Here is a 19354-nt window from a genome sequence, read left to right on the forward strand (position 1 = left end):
CCCTATATTAGCAGATATGCTTTTTATTCTAGTCCAAAAAAAATGAAGGAAAAAAATCTTCGAGAAGGAGTCAACAGGCAAACAAAACAAAAGTGGAAGTCACCAAAGTGCAAATGTTCCAAGACTGTAAATAAACATCAATGGGCTAATAATAACGATGTCCATCAAATTTATTCATCCATAATTGGTTAAACCTCAATCCAGCTAAAAGAGTGAGACCCTTTCAGTCAAAAATATGTATGTTATTTTCATTTTATGGAGAGGTAATACTGATCATTTGACCGTGTTTCTTGATGGGCTTAACAGCAGAGATAAATACAGGTTGACTTACAAGTAATTCCATTCCTTGACATTTTAATTAGGAAAGGACAATATGGTTTCACTACCATGTTGTATAGGAAACCTACTGACAAGAACAATTATTTACATCTTTCTAGCTATCATAACAGACAAATCTAGGATACTGGCCAAAAGATTCCAAGATAGCAGTTATCCTAAAGAATGTATTGTGCACAGACTAGAGAAGAATTGCTTAAAACAGGTCAAAGGAAACTATCCCCACCAGATCTAGAGGCAGATGCACTAAACGTTTTTCATCGTTAAATGAGCCCTCGGGGAAGAATTTCCGATCCTTTCCATGCACTTAAGCCTATTTTCCGACGACAGTAGCAGCTAACGAAAACGGAATGGAGATGAGCAATTAGTGTGAAAACCCCATTGAAATGACATGCACTAACCTTTTCCGATTGCCTTTACGCAGGAAAAAGGCAGGAAAACTAACGAGAGGTCTGGACCTCTCGTTAGGACAGCTCTGTGCCAGGAAAAAGTGTTAAGTGAAAAAATAAACAAACTTTGAGCCAATCCCAGCGCATTAGCAGAGCTAAAAGCGCTGTGATTGGTCCAAAGGACCTCAGAAAACACATAAAAAAATAAAACTAAAAAAAGGATCGGGAGGGGGCAAGGGCGCTCATCAGGAGCGTCCTGTACGGACGGCTTTGCCCCCCCCCCCCGCCGCTGCTCCCCACTTTCCGCCGCTCCCCCCACCCCGAAAAAGCAAAATTGTAGCAGCCCCTGCCCCCCTCCCTTCCTCACTACTCTCAGCTCCGCCTCCCGACATCCTCCGTCTGTGCCCCGCCCCCTTTGGGGGTCGTCGCCGCCATTCCCCTTCTCCATCGGGCCCCCCTCCCTCTTACCGGGCCCGTGCAGCGCCTCTCTCCTCTGTCCGAAGGCGCTGCACGGGCAAGAAGAACGCTGAATCAGCTGATGCCTGCCTTCGCGATGGCGCGTCTTTCTCCTGCTGCGCCCGCCCCTGTCTGGCGGCGGAAAGTGGGGAGCGCCCTTGCCCCCTCCCGATCCTTTTTTTAGTTTTATTTTTTTATGTGTTTTCTGAGGTCCTTTGGACCAATCACAGCGCTTTTAGCTCCTGATGAGCTCCTGATGAGCGCCCTTGCCCCCTCCCGATCCTTTTTTTAGTTTTATTTTTTTATGTGTCAATTCAATTTGCCATGTGCTTGTGATTTGACTGTTTGTGGCATGCGCAGAGCAGCTAACATAACGCTTGGCTGCTCTGCGCATGATTTGGGGGCCGATTAACGATGTGTATTGTGATTCTTTGATACATTGTACGTTTCAATACCGATTCCAGCATGTGTGACTTTTTTTTTTGGTGCATTTTTCGTTATTTTAAAATCGTTAGGGACTTTAACGATTTAGATTTTTTTACGTTTGGTTGCTGCATCTGCCTCCTAGTTTGCACTTTAAGGTTTTTATTCTTATCACAGGATATTTGTAACATTGTAATGAAACATTGTTATAGTCTACAGACAGATGCATGTTTTAAGAACATGAAACAGACTGTAGCCTATTCGTGAAACCAGAATTTGAAGAATTATCTTGTTCCACCATCTTTACCAAAGAGTCACATACTGTAGAAAATATAGAACACTAGTAAAAGTGGCCCGTTTCTGGCGCCGATGAAACGGGCGCTAGCGGGCACGGGACTCCCTTCCCCTCCCCTTCCGGTACCTGTTCCATCGGGCCAGGAAAGAAAGAGCCCCCTCTTTCCTCCCGTTGCGGTGGCTTCCTTGCTGCATGGTGTGGGAGTCCGGCTCTCGGCGTTTCAAAATGGCCACCGAGAGTTGAAGTCTCGCGAGGCAGCTTGAACTCTCGGCGGCCATTTTGAAACACCGAGAGCCGGACTCCCACACCATGCAGCAAGGAAGCCACCGCTACGGGAGGAAAGAGGGGGCTCTTTCTTTCCTGGGCCGACGGAACAGGTACCTCTAGACCACCAGGGAGACACGCGTAAGGGGAGGGGAGGTGACTGGGAGGGAGGGAGGTTGGTGAGGTTAAGCGTGTGCTACCGTGGGCGGGGTTATGTGACGAAAGGGGCGGGGTTCATGTGGATGTCAGCGGCGGCTGGGATTTGTTGGAAGGGGAGGAGTAGGGAAACACGCTCCGCTTGTTTCCCTACTGCTCCCCGTGTGTATATTTGTTTTTGTGTTCCGCCCTCGACGTCATCACGTGTGACGCGAGGGCGGGGCATGAAGATGTTGTGGTGGCTTCACCACCATGAAACCACGAACCGGTGTGTGAGTGACTTCAGTGACGTCAGTGTCCTCAGAACGTTGAGGCTGCGTTTTATTATAGTAGATAGCCCATGTGGCTCTAATTCATGTTCAGAGTGTAAACATTCACTGCTTCATGGAAAGCCTACAAGTTGAATTTTTCCTGTAGTTCTAACACAGTCAATGTAATCTATTCCATCATATGTCCTTGTAGACTTTTGTACATAGGTAAAACTGAAAGGATGATCTCTCACTCGAATGGTGGAACACCTCAGTTGTATTAATTGACAGGTGCTCTCGGCTCCTTTGGTTGAACATTGGGTTGAGAAACAACACTCTCTGTTAATGACTTGAAATTTTTTATTTTGAGGATTGTGAAACAAAATTGGAGGGTTGGTAATGTGGATAATGTACTCCTGAGATAAGAACAGAGATTAGTTTATGAATTATGCACTGTATTTCCATCAGGACTGAATCATGAAATAGAAATGATACATTTTCTGTAAAGAGTTTGGTTCATAGTCTTTATTTTGTTCACAATATTTTTAATAACTTGGGGTCCTGTTTACTAAGCCGCGTTATAGGGGCGTTAACATTTTTAACATGCGTTAACTGTGTAAGTGCCTACAATATCCCTATAGACGCCTACACGGTTAGCACGCATGCTAATTGTAGGCGCGTTAAAAACGCTAACGTGCCTTAGTAAACAGGGCCCTAGGTTCATAACGGATGGTTATATATTATTGATGTATTTTTTGTAATTAGATTAGAGATTGATTTATGAATTAGGTATTGTTCATAGGTCAGTTATATATCATGAATTCAAAATGTTACAGTTTTTATAAAGGGTTTTTTATTCACAGTGTTCTTTATTATAATCATTTCATAATGTATGGTTATGAAATTTTTTTAATTAGTTTATATACAATGTACACACATCAGTATCACATTTTTATTTCATTTCTTAAATTTATTTTGTAATCACACACACATATACCACTTCTCTTTTTTAGGGGTGGTTCACTTGTTCTTTTAGTCAATAACAACACCAGTTGATTGAATATTGATAAATGATGTTCTGTTCTTTGATTATTTATGAATGATGTCAAGCACTGAGATCGACATTTAATCTTTTTGAATGCCACTGGAAAAGCTTCTCCATTTTATTTGCTTTCAGTAGCACCAGATGAGCACATTGCTGTTTCACTGTAGCCTAGTAGGTCGGTGTTAATTCTGGGCATCTTTCTATGCTGTAGCATTTTTCAATTGTATTGGTAGAAACTGCACTTTACTACTATGCATCTGTAGTGTGGATATTGTGTTGATTGTGTCTTTTTACTTGATCGCAGGACTTCTCACATCCTTACACCATTATTTACTATGGTATTCTCCTGTACCTTTAGAATGAGGGTGTTTGCGCACACTATTGTATGTGTTTCCTTGACATCATTATGTGGTCTGTCGTGGGGTTGATGTTTATATTCTATTTCTGATATTTTAAATTCTGTAGTTTTCTTCGCCTGCATTTATATTTCTATCATAGAGCCATTTTTAATATGGATACTATGTATGATTTTTATTATTGTAGGACATTGGCTGGGTTATGTTTTCACATATATATGCAATGTACCAAAAAAAGTGGACTCCAATGTTCACTTCAAACTATATTAAAGGATATTTAGGTAGGAGGAAAAGGTCTCATAAATCACTGAAATATGTCACTTTATAGTGGCTTAAATATCAGTGATTCCCACTTGTGATTAAAATAATCATAGACCAAAGCCCCCTCCTTCCTCAATTTGTGCTGCTGTATGTGAAGATTTTTCCTTTTTATATATAACATCAGTGAAACCGGAATGACCAACAGTTTAGCAAGAATGAATACAATCTCACTTATCTGAAAGCTCAATCAGTTCGCTGCCGCTTTTTCAAGGGACTTGAGCTGGGAAATATTTCTGATTGTCTTGCTGCACTCTTCTGTCGACTATTGCTGATTGTCTTGCTGCAAAACCCCTCCAATCTCTCCGTCCCTGCTGCCTGCCCATTCAGTGACTCCAGGCAAGTTGAGGACTTGGGGGGGGGGGGGGGGGGGGAGGGGGAGTGAAAGGAACAGAAATATGCTGGATCTGACCTGGGCAGTCCTGGTCCATGTTCGGATGAATTTGAAGTGGCTACAGTTTTCTAAGAAGAGATTGGTACTTCCAAGTGGATTATCGTAAATAATTTTCACAGTTCATACTTTTTTAATTTTCAACATTTGAAATGAGTAGTTATACATAATTTTATTTTATATTTATTGAAATATCTATATATATATAGAAGGCACCACCAACGTTCTATGAAGCCTCCAGCCGGAAGTGTGAAGCGCCAGAGATATCCGGTTTCCCCATGAGTGAAGGAAAACAGCACAGCACGAAATCCCTCTCTCTGTAACAGTGATGGACTCAGAGGGGGGAGGGGAGAGAGATGCCGTCACTCTCTCTGTAACACAAACACAGAACAGCAGGAAACTTAACACTGAAGGACTGGACTCGGAGGGGGGAGGGGGAGGGAGAGAGGGCAGAGGGCAGGGACACACACACTCCCACATGCACACTGAAGAAAACCTTGCTAGCCCCTGTTTCATTTACATCAGAAAAGGGGCTTTTTTACTAGTTTCAAAATAATACAAACCAAGAATCCGTTGCCTGGTCTGGAGCTTATGACAAGCTTAACAGAACTTTGTGGAGCACAAGACATGCTCCACCATGCATGATCAAGTGCCTTCCCACCTGCCACAGGACTTCAGTTACCACAGTTGTTTTTCTACCACGTGAAGAGAAGCTACGTCTTTGGTTTCTTTCTTCACTCACGGTTTGGAAGGGCTGCTTCTTCATGCCTTTTGAGTTTTTTCACCCTGTGTTCCGCTGTACCTGTTATCAAGGTTTTGATTCCCTTAGTCCCCGTACTCTTAGTTCTTTTTTCCCATTTTTAGGTTTTCTTTATTTTTCATGTCTTAGGCCATGTTTAGGCTTTGACCCTGGCCGAGTTTTTCCTTGCCTTTTTTCTGGTGCCTCTCTCCTTTTTTCAGGCACCATCACATCTTTTGATTTGGCCCACTGCAAGTATCTACAGTTTCGATTGGGAAAACATCACTTCCAGTACCGTGTGTTGCCATTTGGCCTTGTGTCAGCTCCTAGGGTATTTACCAATTGTCTAGTGGTAGTCGCAGCTTCGCTACATGGACTAGGAGTCCATGAGTTCCCTTATCTCAATGATTGGCTGGTGACCAGCACGTCCGAAGATGGTGCTCAGTAGTCCATGTGGAGAACTATTCGGGTCCTCGAGGTACTAGGGTTTGTTTTAAACTACCCCAAGTTCTATTTGAACCAGTCGATTGTCTTGCCGACATTCTTTCCCCGACCTCATTCCCATCCTGGCGAGAGCATCTTGCACGCCTTGGACTGCAAGTGAGCATTGGCCTATTACAAAGAGCAGAGAAGGTCTCACAGACAGTCCACCCAACTTTTTGTTTCTTTTCATCCCAACAGGATAGGGGTCACCATCAGGAAACACACAATCTCTAATTGGCTGGCAGATTGCATTACTTTCACTACGCCCAGGCTGGGCTGAATCTGGATGGTCTTGTTAAGGCTCACAATGCCAGAACCATGGCTATATCGGTAGCCCACTTGAGGTCAGCCTCCACTGAAGAAATTTGGAAGGCTGTGATGTGGTCTTCAGTCCATACATTCACATCTCATTACTGCCTATCGGGCAGATAGTGTTGCAGAATCTGTTTGGGGTCTAGAATCCAACTCCCCCCCAGGCCCATTTTATTCTGTTTCAGGCTGCACGCTCACTCAGTTTTATATAGTTTCAAGCTGATCTGAGTTGTGTTTTCGCTGTTGTGAGGCCCAATTGTCCAATTTTTGTTGTTTTCAGTGAGCCTGGATTCTAGGGATACCCCAGTTGTGAGAATTAATGGCCTGCTTGTCCTCGGAGAAAGCGAAGATACTTGTAGCAAGTATTCTCTGAGGCCTTATATTCTCATAAACCCTTCCACCTCTCCTTGGAGTTGTTTCCTATTTTTTCTCTTTTTTTATGCTATAGTATTTAACTGCGGTAACCACTCTCTTGTAGCGCTTGGAAAGGCACTCACACATGCGTGTTGGAGCGTGTCTCGTGCTCCACAAAGCTCTGTTAAGCTTGTCATAAGCTCCGGACTGGGCAACACAGGACTGCGCTACCCAACTGTGAGAATATAAGGCCTGCTCTCTTCAGAGAATACATGCTACATGTAAGTATCTTCGCTGTACCTGCTTCCAGTTAACGCAGAAGCTCTTGGTACCTTCTGTTTAGGAGGTGGTAAGTGGGCTCGTATTAACTTAGGTCAAGCAGTTAGCATGTGATAAGAGCAGCACGTTAAACGCCAAACGTCTTCAACTCCTACTCTTTGCCCAAACCCACCCTGGCACAAAAAGCACTTAACGCGTGGTTTACTGTTGCACTGACACTGAAAAATACCGCAAAGCTCCCTATTGCGATTTAGGAAAAGGGCCCCATAGTTTTGAATTAACTCAGAAAATATATCCACGCTAGTCAGCAGCATTTACACACATACTTCAATAGTCTATGCTCATTTACAACTGATCTGTATCATTTGCACCTACAGTGTAGGTGTGATCTGTTCAGGATTTACTCTGGTATTTTATACCCTGTTGCCCTCTTTATGGGGAAAGAGTTGATGTACACCAGATGGTAATATAATTTCCATGTCATGTTTGTTGGAGTCTAGGGTCTAAGAGGACCTGACTTTTACACAATCTGCATATATATATATATATATATATATATATTCTTTTTCCATAAAGGAGAGAGAAGATTCCACAGTGTGGTGCTGTTGCTCTTTGATTGTATTTATTCATATAAGGTTTACAGTTCACAATTAAAAATTAGTTAAATCTTTTGGTAGAGGTCACTCGTAATCTGAAAGGAGAAAGGACAGTGTTGTGTAACATCATGAAGGAATTTATATAAACATTTTGTACAGATTGCTTTCCAGAGGCTTCTGTTTGAACAGCTTGGTAACACTGCTTGTCATTCAGATCTTATTATTTAAACTGTTTTTGTTTTGTTTTTGTTTTCTTTGTTACATAATTGTCTTTTTGTCATTTAATATAAAAAATGTTTCTGTTCTTCAGGGATATATAAAATCATTTGAGCAAACAACAACAAAAAAGGAAACAAAACAAAACCCCCAAAGCAAGAGAGAATGGTAGTGTGGAATAATAGTGTGAGAACTAAGATAATTTATAGGAGTTCAGATTAGGGTCTCTTGTACAGTTAGTTCTGTGGTTGACTTTACCAACATGTGCCATAGTTTTCTTAACTGTGGATGATTAATAGAAACTTTTTTTCATTCTCACATTTCTTTAGAAGCTTGCACGTAGCGTAGATGTCCTAAAAAAGGCAATTGGGCCATCTCCCCCAGAAGTGGCTACATTTATGCTTCTTATGCATAGAGGTGGTATTTAGATAAAGCTTTTTCCATATGTAAAGCTTGTTATAAAGTTGTATAAAATTGCATGATAGCAAACTTGCATAAGTATGTGTATAGATAATGTGTGTCTGCTCTTTGATGATCTGTGTGTAGGCAGGCATTCCTGGGACATAGTGAGTTGAGTGGAGGTGGATTTGTGATGTACCAGTGGCGTAGCCAAGGGTGGGCTTGGGTGGGCCCAGGCCCACCCAGTACCGGCATAGCTATAATGTGGCTGGCAGGGATCCCCAAGCCCCACCAGCCGAAAACTCCCAACAACTATCCCTCCTGCATACCTTGTAAATAACAGATCTTCACCTGCAGTGAGCAGTGACTGATGCATACTGCTCGCACCGGCCCCACAGCCTTCGCTCTGATGTATTCTTGCCTAGGTGGAAACAGAAGTTGCATCAGAGGGAAGGGTATGGAGCCAACATCAGCAGTGTGTATTAGTTGCTGCCCGTTTCCAGTGAAACTCTGCTATTTAAAAGGTATGCGGGAAAGGGAGGATATTTGAGACCATATGGCATGCAGGTGAGAGGAGAGACCACATCATCTGTGGGATGAGGCGGGGTTCTTCTGCCCACCCATCTGGGGTCCAGGCCCACCCAAAATTGGGTGTCTGGCTACTGTATAATTATGGCAACTGCATAAGTAACCCTGGACTTATGCAACATAAATCAAGTGGGTAACGTGTCTAAGTACTCAATTATAGATGTACTAGTTTATGAACCTCAGTAGTATAACGCTGTGTTGTTCAATTTTTACATAGTGATTTACATGCTTACATCTTCATCGGTCCAAAGCCTACCTCCTTCCTAAACCTTTTATTTTATTTTAAAAACTTAAAATTTCTAAATTAATCAGCTACTTAATACTCATCTTTTCAAGTTGAATTTCAAATCATAGTCGGCTCAGGGGCACTTTTTACTTTTTTATTTAAGCAAAATAAAATAAAAGGTTTAGGAAGGAGGTAGGCTTTGGACCGATGAAGATATAAGTATGTAAATTACTGTGTTAAACTTGAATAATACAGTGTTATACTACTGAGTTCATAAATTAGATATGGACATTTAGGGTTCGTTGAAGATTACACGTTACCCACTTGATTTATATTTTATAAAGTATGCATGTACATGTAAACATTTGCACCAAATTTGGAGCAGGTATAACTGTGTGCGTATTGGTATTTGTACACTATTGGGGATGATTCTGGGTGCCTATTTAAAAAGGCAGTTTGGGCCAGATTTAGTAATTGGTGCTGGGAAAAAGCCATGCTAAGTGCTATTCTATAAAGGGCACTCCAAGCTGATTGCATTTTATAGAATAGCAGTTTGGACACCAGCTGAAACTTGGTGTAAATCCTGGCACACAAGTTGGTGCATATTCCTGGTATTCTGTAACACTGCACCTAAATATTTGGAATGTCCATGGCTGGGACCCCCTTTTGGGTTGCGTGCGAGAAACCTTGGGCATGCAATGCATATAGGTAGATGTGCACGTAAATCCAAATGAGTGCCAATTAACTACAATTAACAGCAATAATTGGTTATTGGTATGCAGTTGACAAATTAGTATATGTATACATCTGGGCTCCATGATCAAATTTGGGCGACCTCTATAGAATCTGGGGGATAGTGCCCATGTTGGCCTAATGCTCCCTGAAATGACTTCCAGGCCATTCTCCCTACTCACAAGATTCCCCCTTGGTCTGGTCACCCCTCCCCCAGTCAACCCCTTCCTGGTCTTCCAGCCCAAAGCCCTCATCCCTCACCTCTGTGCCAGTACCTAGGATCTCTGGTGGTCTAGGAGTTCCCCAGTCAGGAGCGACCCCGCAGTCACTCCTGCCCTTCTGGCGCTGCTAGGCAAAATGGTGCAATTACTTCTAGGGATCATATTTCCTATTTTGTTGGATGATGCAAGAAGGGTGGGATCAACTAGAGCTCACTCCTGCCCGGGGAACCCCTAGACAGCCAGTGATCCTAGGTACTGACAGATCCACTGGAGGTTGGTGGGTTGAGTGGGGGGGTGGAGGGTGCCTGGATCAGGGCGGATTTTGTGAAGTTGGAGGGCTTTGGACCAGGGATGCTCAGATGAGGCGGGCTTTGGTTCGGGGGCATGGCCTGAAAGTCACGGCAGGGAGAATCAGGCTGTGGCTTGGCAGACTGATGCTCCTGGGCTGCTACTAAGGTAACGCTGCTTGCAGGGTGGCTCAAAAGCAGTATTATTTTTTTTGTTGCAGCAATAAGCAACCTGTAATACTGAGATACTGCAGGTTGCTGAATACATGGTAAAAATCAAGGTGCAGTAAAAGCTCACCTTTTTCCGCACCTTGATAACTTCCTTCCTAAATTCTCAAGCTAAACAACTGGCTCCCAAAAGAATCCAGGTGATCTTTTGTACTAGAATTCAGTAAGCACATTATGAAATGTGCTTGAAGTATTTGGGAAATTAGAGCTGATTCTGTAGTGTTTTCTCTTAACTCTACCTGTTCAGCATGCCCAGCCATGCCCCTATTTAAAGCTTTGTTAATAAGCCCAAAAAGCAATAGCCAGATATAGATTAGGGGATGGGAGGAGACAAATTGCAGCAGAGATTGAGTCTATAAATGTAAGATGCTGATGAATTCTTGGTTCTGCTCTGGTGACTTGGAAGCTGATTTGCAACTCTTTTGTTCTTCTCCTTGTCCTTCATGCAGTGCTATTAAGATGATGTGAAAAAATGAGAATCTTTGCATTAACCCCTTACTCTTGAATGTATGCTGTATATTTTACTGAGCTCTGTGTTTTTAGCACATATCCTTGCTGGTACTGTGCTTTAACACCAGCCTGCAGGTTCCACAGCAGCACTTCTAAGGGCTAACTTGTCGTGTGATCATCTTTGTGTTGGTGGGAAATGATACCAGGCCTTCTGTTGTGGCAGCCTGGTTCTGAATTTGTAACATTTGAATTGTGACCCAGTCATGATGCTGTGGTTGGTATGTTGCTTTTCTCTCTGTCTGCTATCCTTATGACCTTTGATTTGATGTGGGCAAAAGTACAGTAATTAGAAACTCTTTGAATGCTGTAGAACTCATTCTTTGCCAACCCACTTATTCTGTTAATGAAATTTTAAGGGTTTTTCATTGGAGTATTGACTTCATAATATATATTTGGTGCAGGAATTTCCTCCTGTTTGTTTTTGGATTTTCCAGCTGAATTGAAACATCAAAATGTTTTGCAACTATTTAGGGATTTTTCTCTTAAATATTTCCCCTCCCCCCTCCAAAAGTCTAGTCAGTAAAGAAACACTCTAGCTACTGTGCATGCACTAGAGCTCATACTTTAACCCTGAAATCATGGGCCTTGAATTGAATCACTGGGTGTCGGGGAATGACCACAACTTCCACACCTGACCTGGGATGTGGAAGCCCCGGCTTGGGGATCGTCACTATTGACAAGCCAATTGCAGGCTGTCCCCCTCCCCCCCCCCCCCCCCCCCATACACACACATATTTTATCGTTATAATTTTTTCCATCCCAAAGGAAGCTCATGTCTTTTGGAGGGAAAAAATGGCTCTCCGAAAATTTAATAGAATGGGGTCAAATTTGGCATGGATGAAAAAGCGGTGAAAAGGCACAAGTTCAAAAATGGGGCCAGATTTGACTTGAGGTTCTAGAGAAATAAGTGCCCCCAAAAATGGCTCAGTGCATTTTTAGGGGAGAAATAGTTTGGCTTCTGCAGCATTGAAACTTAGGTGCAGTGAAACATTGCATTTAGGGAATTTGATATTTTCAGTTTACTTCTTCCCATTCTTTATTCTTCTGCTCACCCCCCCCCCCCCCCCCCCCACACCCCCTTACATTCAACAGCCTTCATTATCGCCAATCACCTCCCACCCCCAACATATACACTGCCTCTCCTCTCCAGTTACCACTCAAAGACAAGACAGATACACACATGTGGAGGGGGGTAGAAATAATTTCATGAGCCACGCTTTGTATTCTTTCCCATTTATTCTTTTCAGTCTAGTGGAGGTTATAAAGAATTATTCATAAGAAAATGTCTTTTTGTCTGTGGGTAAAATAAATCTGAAAAGTTAATGGAACAGGATCAAATTTGTCATGGAGTAAAAACTAGGGCAGCAAGTTAATCGTGGTTAACTCTGTGATTAAGGAATTCTTTTTTCTTATTATGATTAGTTTTTTATATTATATTGTAGTTTTTTATTTCTTATCGTAGCATCTCCTGTCTCCTCAAAACATCTCTTCTGTTCTCTTCCACTCCCAACACCTATACTCGGCTTAATCCAGCATCTCCCCCCCCCCCCCCCACACCATCTACCTTAAATGTGGTCTTCGGTTGGACCCCGGCAGCGGGAGCAACAGCAGCATTGGACATACGCTGTCTGCTCCAAGCTTTCTCTCTGGCCTGCCTGCCTCCTCTAACATCACTTCCTGTTTCTGTATGGGCAGGAAGGGTCAGAGGGAAAACTTCGGAGCAGACCACAGGCAGTATATGTGCAGCGCTGCCAGGGACTAGAAGACCACCTTTAAGATATATACTGGTGGGGGGGGGGGGGGGGATTGAGAAGGGGACACATGCCAAATCCCGGGTGGGGGGGGAGGGAAGCGAGTTGCAGACCTGTGAGCAGAACTGGAGGGGCCATCTAATGGAAGCTATGGCCGAGGCGATGAGCTCCAGCAAACACGAGAACAGCTTGATTCTGCTCACCACCAAGTTTGTGTTGCATATGGGAGTGGAGGGGAGGGAGGGAGAGATGCTGGACAATAGGAGGGAAGAACGGAAGAGAGAGAAAGATTATGAACTTGGGAAAAAGAGGAGATGGATGGAAGGAAGAGAAATGAAGAGATGTTGAACCTAGGGGGTGCAGGGTGAGCAGGGACATTTTCAGTCCTTTAGAGAAGGGGGGATTGGATTTGATTTCTCCGAGGACAAGCAGGCCATATAATTCTCACATGTCGGAGCCTGGTGGGGAAAAGTGCCCCAGCATACTATTTCTTTAAGAGCTTGAGGCAGCTCTCTTACCATGGATGCGCAGATTCCTTGCCACCCAACTTGCGAGTGCGAGACCAGTAGTCTCTTCTCATCTACGTTTAGGAGAGGATGTGTTGTTTTTTGGGGTTTTTTAAATGTGATCTCTTCAGTGTGTTTGGGCTTGCCTTTTTGATGCCATCCCTCATGGTTTTTTTTTGTGTTCTGTTCAATATTTTTTATCCTTTTCTTTTTTTTTTTTTCAAGTGTCCGTCCTAGTATTTTTCCCTAGTGTGTTTTGGCCCACTTTGATGTTTTCTTTATTTTTTCGGCTCCAGGGCTGCCTATTTGATTTTGCTTCGGTCATATTCCCTTCCATGTTGTCTATAGTTCCCAGTGGCTTTCAATGCTGTTCCCAGTTCAGTTAGACCATCTCTGTAACTGACACTCAGGCCCAGATGCACTAAACCTTAACGACCCTTTAAGGATCCTTTAAATACCCTTTAACGAAGAAATTTTCAACCGTAGCATGCATTAAAGGCCATTTTCCGATGATGCTAGCAGCTAACGAAAACGGAATGCAAACGAGAAACTACCATTGAAATGTGGACAATTCGGAATGCACTAACCATACCGACGCTTGCAACAAATCATTTTCCGTGAGAAATTTAACGTCAGCTCAGACCTGTCGTTAAGGCCTGAGCTGTCATCTCCCCACTTCCCCCTGCACCATGAAAATCCAAGCTGGCATGTTTAAAAACAAAAGTGAGATTAAAAAAACACTTGGCTTCCTGCTTTCCTCTGCATAAAATAAAAAATGAACACAAAATTGAAAAAGGATCGGGAGGGGGCAAAGGCGCTCGTCAGAAGCATCCTGTAAGGACGGCCTTGCCCCCCCCCCCCCCCCCCCCCGAGGTCGCCGCTGCTCCCCGCTTCCGCTCGTATAAAATAAAAAATTAAAACAAAACTAAAAAGTTTAGCAGCCCCGGTCCCCCTCCCTTCCTGTCTCTCTCTGTACTCCTCCCATAGCTCCGCCTCCTGGCATCCTCTGCCCCCATGCCCCGCCCCCTCCTCCACTGGACCCCCCCTCTGCCTTACCGGCCCGCGCAGCACCTCTCACCTCTGTGTGAAGGCGCTGCACGGGATGGAACAGCTGGTTGGCGATCACTGCTGCCTCCTCCGACGTCGCTCTGTTCTTCCTGGGCCCGCCGTCCTCTGACGTTAGTTATCTACGTAGGTAACTTACATCAGAGGATGGCGGGCCCAGGAAGAACAGAGAGACGTCGGAGGAGGCAGCAGTGATCGCCGATCAGCTGTCCCATCCCGTGCAGCGCCTTCACACAGAGGTGAGAGGCGCTGTGTGGGCCGGTAAGGCGGAGGGGGAGTCCGGTGGAGGGGGGAGTGGCAGCGACGACCTCAGGGGGGCGGGGCATGGGGGCAGAGGATGCCGGGAGGCAGAGCTATGGGAGAATGAGTACAGAGAGAGGAAGGGAAGGGGACCGGGGCTGCTAAATATTTTAGTTTTGTTTTAATGTTTTATTTTATACGAGTGGAAGCGGGGAGCAGCGGCGACCTCGGGGGAGGGGGGCAGCAAGGCCGTCCATACTGGACACTTTTGACAAGCGCCTTTGCCCCCTCCAGTTCCTTTTTTGATGTATGTTTATTTTTGTATTGATGCAGGGGGGAGCGGGAAGCCATGTGTTTGTGGTTTTTTGTTGTTGCTGTTTTGGACGTTTGTGGCATGCGCAGAGCAGCCAGCATAACGCTTGGCTGCTCTGTGCATGCTTTAGGGGCCGATTACCGACGGGGATTACGAATCTTTGATACATTGTACTTTTCAATACCGCACCGAACATGTGCGACTTGTTTTTTTGGTGCATGCTTCGGTTTTTTTCAAATTCGTTAAGGACTTTAACGTTTTAGATTTTTTTTACGTATGGTTGATGCATCTGGGCCTCATTCCTGTGTTTGGATGTTGTTGAGAGAAAAACTTCCTGCCACCTTATGATGTTGTTTTTGGTTTGTTTGTTTTGAAAATGAGCCCCAGTATCCTTTAGTGGAGGGAGTTTGTGTTGCTATAACTCTTTGATACCAGAGTTTGTATGTTGAGTTGTAAAGGGAAACATTCTACCCCTTGTCAGAGTTTTGTTGGTTAAACTGGGAATGCCCATGTGAATGACTTTTCTGTGAATGCTTGTGCTCCTCACCCCAGCCTCTAAGTTTGCAACTAGGCCCTGGCAACCGCTAGCACCAGAGGCACAGCCATAGTAGAATGGACTGGGCATTTTTCTTTTGTGTGTGTTTAGACAGCATCAGGCTGTTAACTTTGTTTTTTTTTATGCTTATAATATATAAATATATAACTCATATATTTGTATTTTGATGACTTTGAAATAAACATAATTGCTTAATTGTTTTCTGTGATTCCCAAACCCTTTTCTCCCTGATTGTAGTTTTGAGGAAGAAACGGGAAGGGGGGAGGATGATGCACGTACCATCTTATCTATCACTTTAGGCAGCAGATTACCTTAGGCCGCCCTGACTCAAGGGGCAATGTTTTGCAGAATTTGGAGCTTATTTTTGGCCTGGAGGCCCTCATACAATATGTTGCCATAATCCAAATGAACTGTAACTAAGGAGTACATCATACTTCAAAACACCTCATTGTCTAACTATGGTTTCAACACAACTGCAAGTACACCCTCCAATCCGCCATGAGACCATAGGCCTTCATCGCCAACCTTTTGTCAAAATTCATCCCCAAGTCCTACCGCCTGTATTTGTTTCTTTACCGGACTTGGCGAACGCCTTTACGGTACTATGTAAGCCACATTGAGCCTGCAAATAGGTGGGAAAATGTGGGATACAAATGTAACAAATAAAATAAAAAATAAAATAACTTGGTCCGCAGGTGAAACTACCATTTTCAGCAGCAGGGGCAGACTACCTGAGTTTTGATTTCCTCACCACTGTTTGAGGTTATTATTCTACACTGTTTTGTATGAAGCTGTCTTTTTTAATTAAAGGTTTGATGAGCCCCTCTACTAATTCAGATATTTCTTCCATGAGTGTGCTAATATGGGATTATAATTATCTGTTAGTTTTCAGATTTTCTTATCCATTATCAGACATAGGCTTCCTGGAACTGTAAAATTTGCCATCTTTGTCAAACTCATCCCCTTTACTGTAAAGGGGCATGGATTTTATATACAGCCTTTCTGTGGTACAAGCATTGGTGTTTACTTTTATTATGTGCAGGTGCTTTCTCTGTCTCTAGTTGGCTCACAATCTAAGTTTTGTACCTGGGCAATGGAGGGCTAGTGACTTATCCAGAGTCGCATGGAACTGTAGTGTGAATTGAACCCTGCTCCCCAGGCTCTCAGCCCATTGTAACTTACCATTAGGCTTCTCCACATTTACAGACAGCCTTATGCCTAGTTGATTTCTTTTTTTGTTTGTTTGTTTGTTTTTTGTTTAATCCAGTGTTGTCTGTTTACTGGCTTGGTAATGGGAACATGTCTTTTGAAAGTTATTCACAAATCCACTTCCTACACTTTCCTCTCTTCTCCTAAAATGTAAAATAATAATATAATATTCTATACTTCTATATTCTATTCTCCACCAATTAAATATAAAGTAATATGATAAGAATAAGAATATGTAAGAAAAGGGGAAATTAAATACTATATTTGTTGAATTACATTAACCTGCACTGTAAGGTTTAAGGACATGTGCTTAGAACATAAAGACCATATATTTAACTTTCAAATGTTTATTTACAGTACAGGTAATGTAATAATGTTACAAGAGAGAGACAGTTTTTAGGAATCTTTCACAAGGGGAATATGCTTTCAAGATAGCAAATCTGAATTATAAATTATGTTGGATAATGGTAATTCACATTGATGGAGGCTGCTGGTTGGAGTGATGAAGGAGATCCTTGCTGGAAAAGAAGCCTTTTTGTTGCAGAGTTGTTGCTGGAGCCTGGAGAAAGTCTTATCAGGGATGTGTGTGAAGTCTAGCAAGTATCATGGAGGTGCAGATCAGGAATCGAGGAGCCAAGAGCAAGAGAGCAAACTGAAAATGTTCTAGGCTTTTTATAATCTCTTGTTAGACCATAGGCTGAAGTCAGGTGGGGTGTACTCGAGCCAGTGAAAACTCAGGGATAGCTGAAAACTGGTTTCATCTAGTTTTGAGATTGAGCATGGTAACTGATCACATGTTTTAATGACATCATAAGACTTTCTATCTGGACATCTGCTGGTAGATACACATCCAGAAGGCATCTGACAGGATTAAGAGAGTCTTTGTCTGAGAGTAAGTGGGCTTCTTTTGTCAGATTAGATAGCTAGATGGGCTTTTCAGTCTGAGTCATTGTCCAAGAATAGGTGGAGTTTCACTGTCTTTGTTAACTCCAGTTCTGTGATTGCTGTCCATCTTCAGGTTTTTGTTCTTTGGAGATACATAGTAACATAGTAGATGACGGCAGAAAAAGACCTGCACCGTCCATCCAGTCTGCCCAACAAGATAACTCATATGTGCTACTTTTTGTGTATACCTTACCTTCATTTGTATCTGTCTTTTTCAAGGCACAGACCATAGAAGTCTGCCCAGCACTATCCCTGCCTCCCAACCACAAGCCCCGCCTCCCACCACCGGCTCTGCCATCCAATCTCGGCTAAGCTCCTGAGGATCCATTCCTTCTGAACAGGATTCCTTTATGTTTATCCCACGCATGTTTGAATTCCGTTACCGTTTTCATCTCCATCACCTCCCACGGAAGGGCATTCCAATCATCCACCACTCTCTCCATGAAAAAATACTTCCTGACATTTTTCTTGAGTCTGCCCCCCTTCAATCTCATTTCATGTCCTCTAGTTCTACCGCCTTCCCATCTCCGGAAAAGGCTCGTTTGCGAATTAATACCTTTCAAATATTTGAACATCTGTATCATATCACCCCTGTTTCTCCTTTCCTCCAAGGTATACATGTTCATGTTCAGGTCAGCAAGTCTTTCCTCATACGTCTTGTAACGCAAATCCCATACCATTCTCGTAGCTTTTCTTTGCACCGCTGTCCACCCAGCTAGTTTTTTGTTATCAGTAGTTTCCAGGGGGAAGGGGAAGGTGAAAGCCAGACCAGTTTATCTGATTCTGTCCCAATAAGTCTTTGCAGGTGTATATTTTACATTTGTATCTGATCCATCAAAATCAATAACTCTGACAATTAAACTCATATCATGCTACACTCCCATTCCAACCCCTTTATCATTCCTTCCCCAGCCTCCTATTCCCTGACTTTCACTTTTCTAGTCTCCCATTTCCACCTCTTGTACTCATTGCCTCCCCAGTCTCTGCCTCTCATCTCCTCACAGCTTTATAGAACCTTATTTATACATATTGTGTTAAGGTGAGGAAAGTTTTTTGAAAGTTGTTCAAATGATCAGTAGCTAATAGAGCTATACGAAATAACATATTTTACTATTTAGCCGAATACGAATAATGAAACATATTATTCAGGCGCATATGAATACTGAATATGAATAATGAACATTGAGCTTTAACATAAATAATAAAAGGAGCAACCTGAAATCAGAGATTCTATTTATTTCAGTAGGATTTAGCACAGTAGAGCCCCAGATGATTCATATTCAAATTAAAATCACTATTCGGCCAAATATAAAGTATTCTGGGGTGAATCAAATAAAATACGAATATTTGGTACAACCCTAGCAGCTAAAGCTGAAGCCTTGATGACATGTAATATACTTATGCTATTTCAACCCTTTTGTGTGTATATACTTCTTGAAAAGCAATAATGTAGTTGGAAAAATATATCCTTCAGAATGGAATCAAAATGAATTGAAACACTTTAAGTTCATCTTTTGTTAATGAGCATGTGGGCAACAGCATAAATGCAATAATATGACATTTTATTGAAATATTTTTATGTGAAGTTCTACATAAGGTATGTAAGTTCTTTAATTTTATTTCCCACATGTTCAGGTAGTGGCTCAATTCAAGAATTCTTTCGCATTATGATGAGACAGTTCACAGAAAAAGAATGGAAATCAATCAAGTGTGCAGGCAGTGAATGTTCTCAGTTGGATATGTTTTACAGGTATTGGGTAAGCCATTTTTCTCTTCAAAAATCTTCTCTTACAGTAGATCTAGCAGCGTGAAAAATAAGTTAAATCTCATATGAGTATATGCTGTATACCAATCACTAATGATAAACATTCAAACCTAATCAATTAGAGATACTATGTAATTTCTGTTCCACCTTTTAAATC

The 19354-nt window shown here is 42.7% G+C and overlaps 1 protein-coding gene across 4 annotated transcripts in view; it reads left to right on the top strand.

The window, feature by feature from the left end:
- The window catches only part of AASDHPPT (aminoadipate-semialdehyde dehydrogenase-phosphopantetheinyl transferase), a 65509-nt gene that overhangs the window by 28543 nt on the left and 17612 nt on the right, over positions 1-19354 (top strand). For all 4 annotated transcript variants that reach the window (XM_030199375.1, XM_030199374.1, XM_030199373.1 and 1 more), the window contains exon 3: positions 19068-19189. In XM_030199375.1, coding sequence (XP_030055235.1) covers positions 19068-19189 — 122 coding nt within the window. The remainder of the gene's footprint in view (positions 1-19067; positions 19190-19354) is intronic.

The sequence above is a fragment of the Microcaecilia unicolor genome, chromosome 4, assembly GCF_901765095.1.
Source record: "Microcaecilia unicolor chromosome 4, aMicUni1.1, whole genome shotgun sequence".
NCBI classification, from domain to species: Eukaryota; Metazoa; Chordata; class Amphibia; order Gymnophiona; family Siphonopidae; genus Microcaecilia; species Microcaecilia unicolor.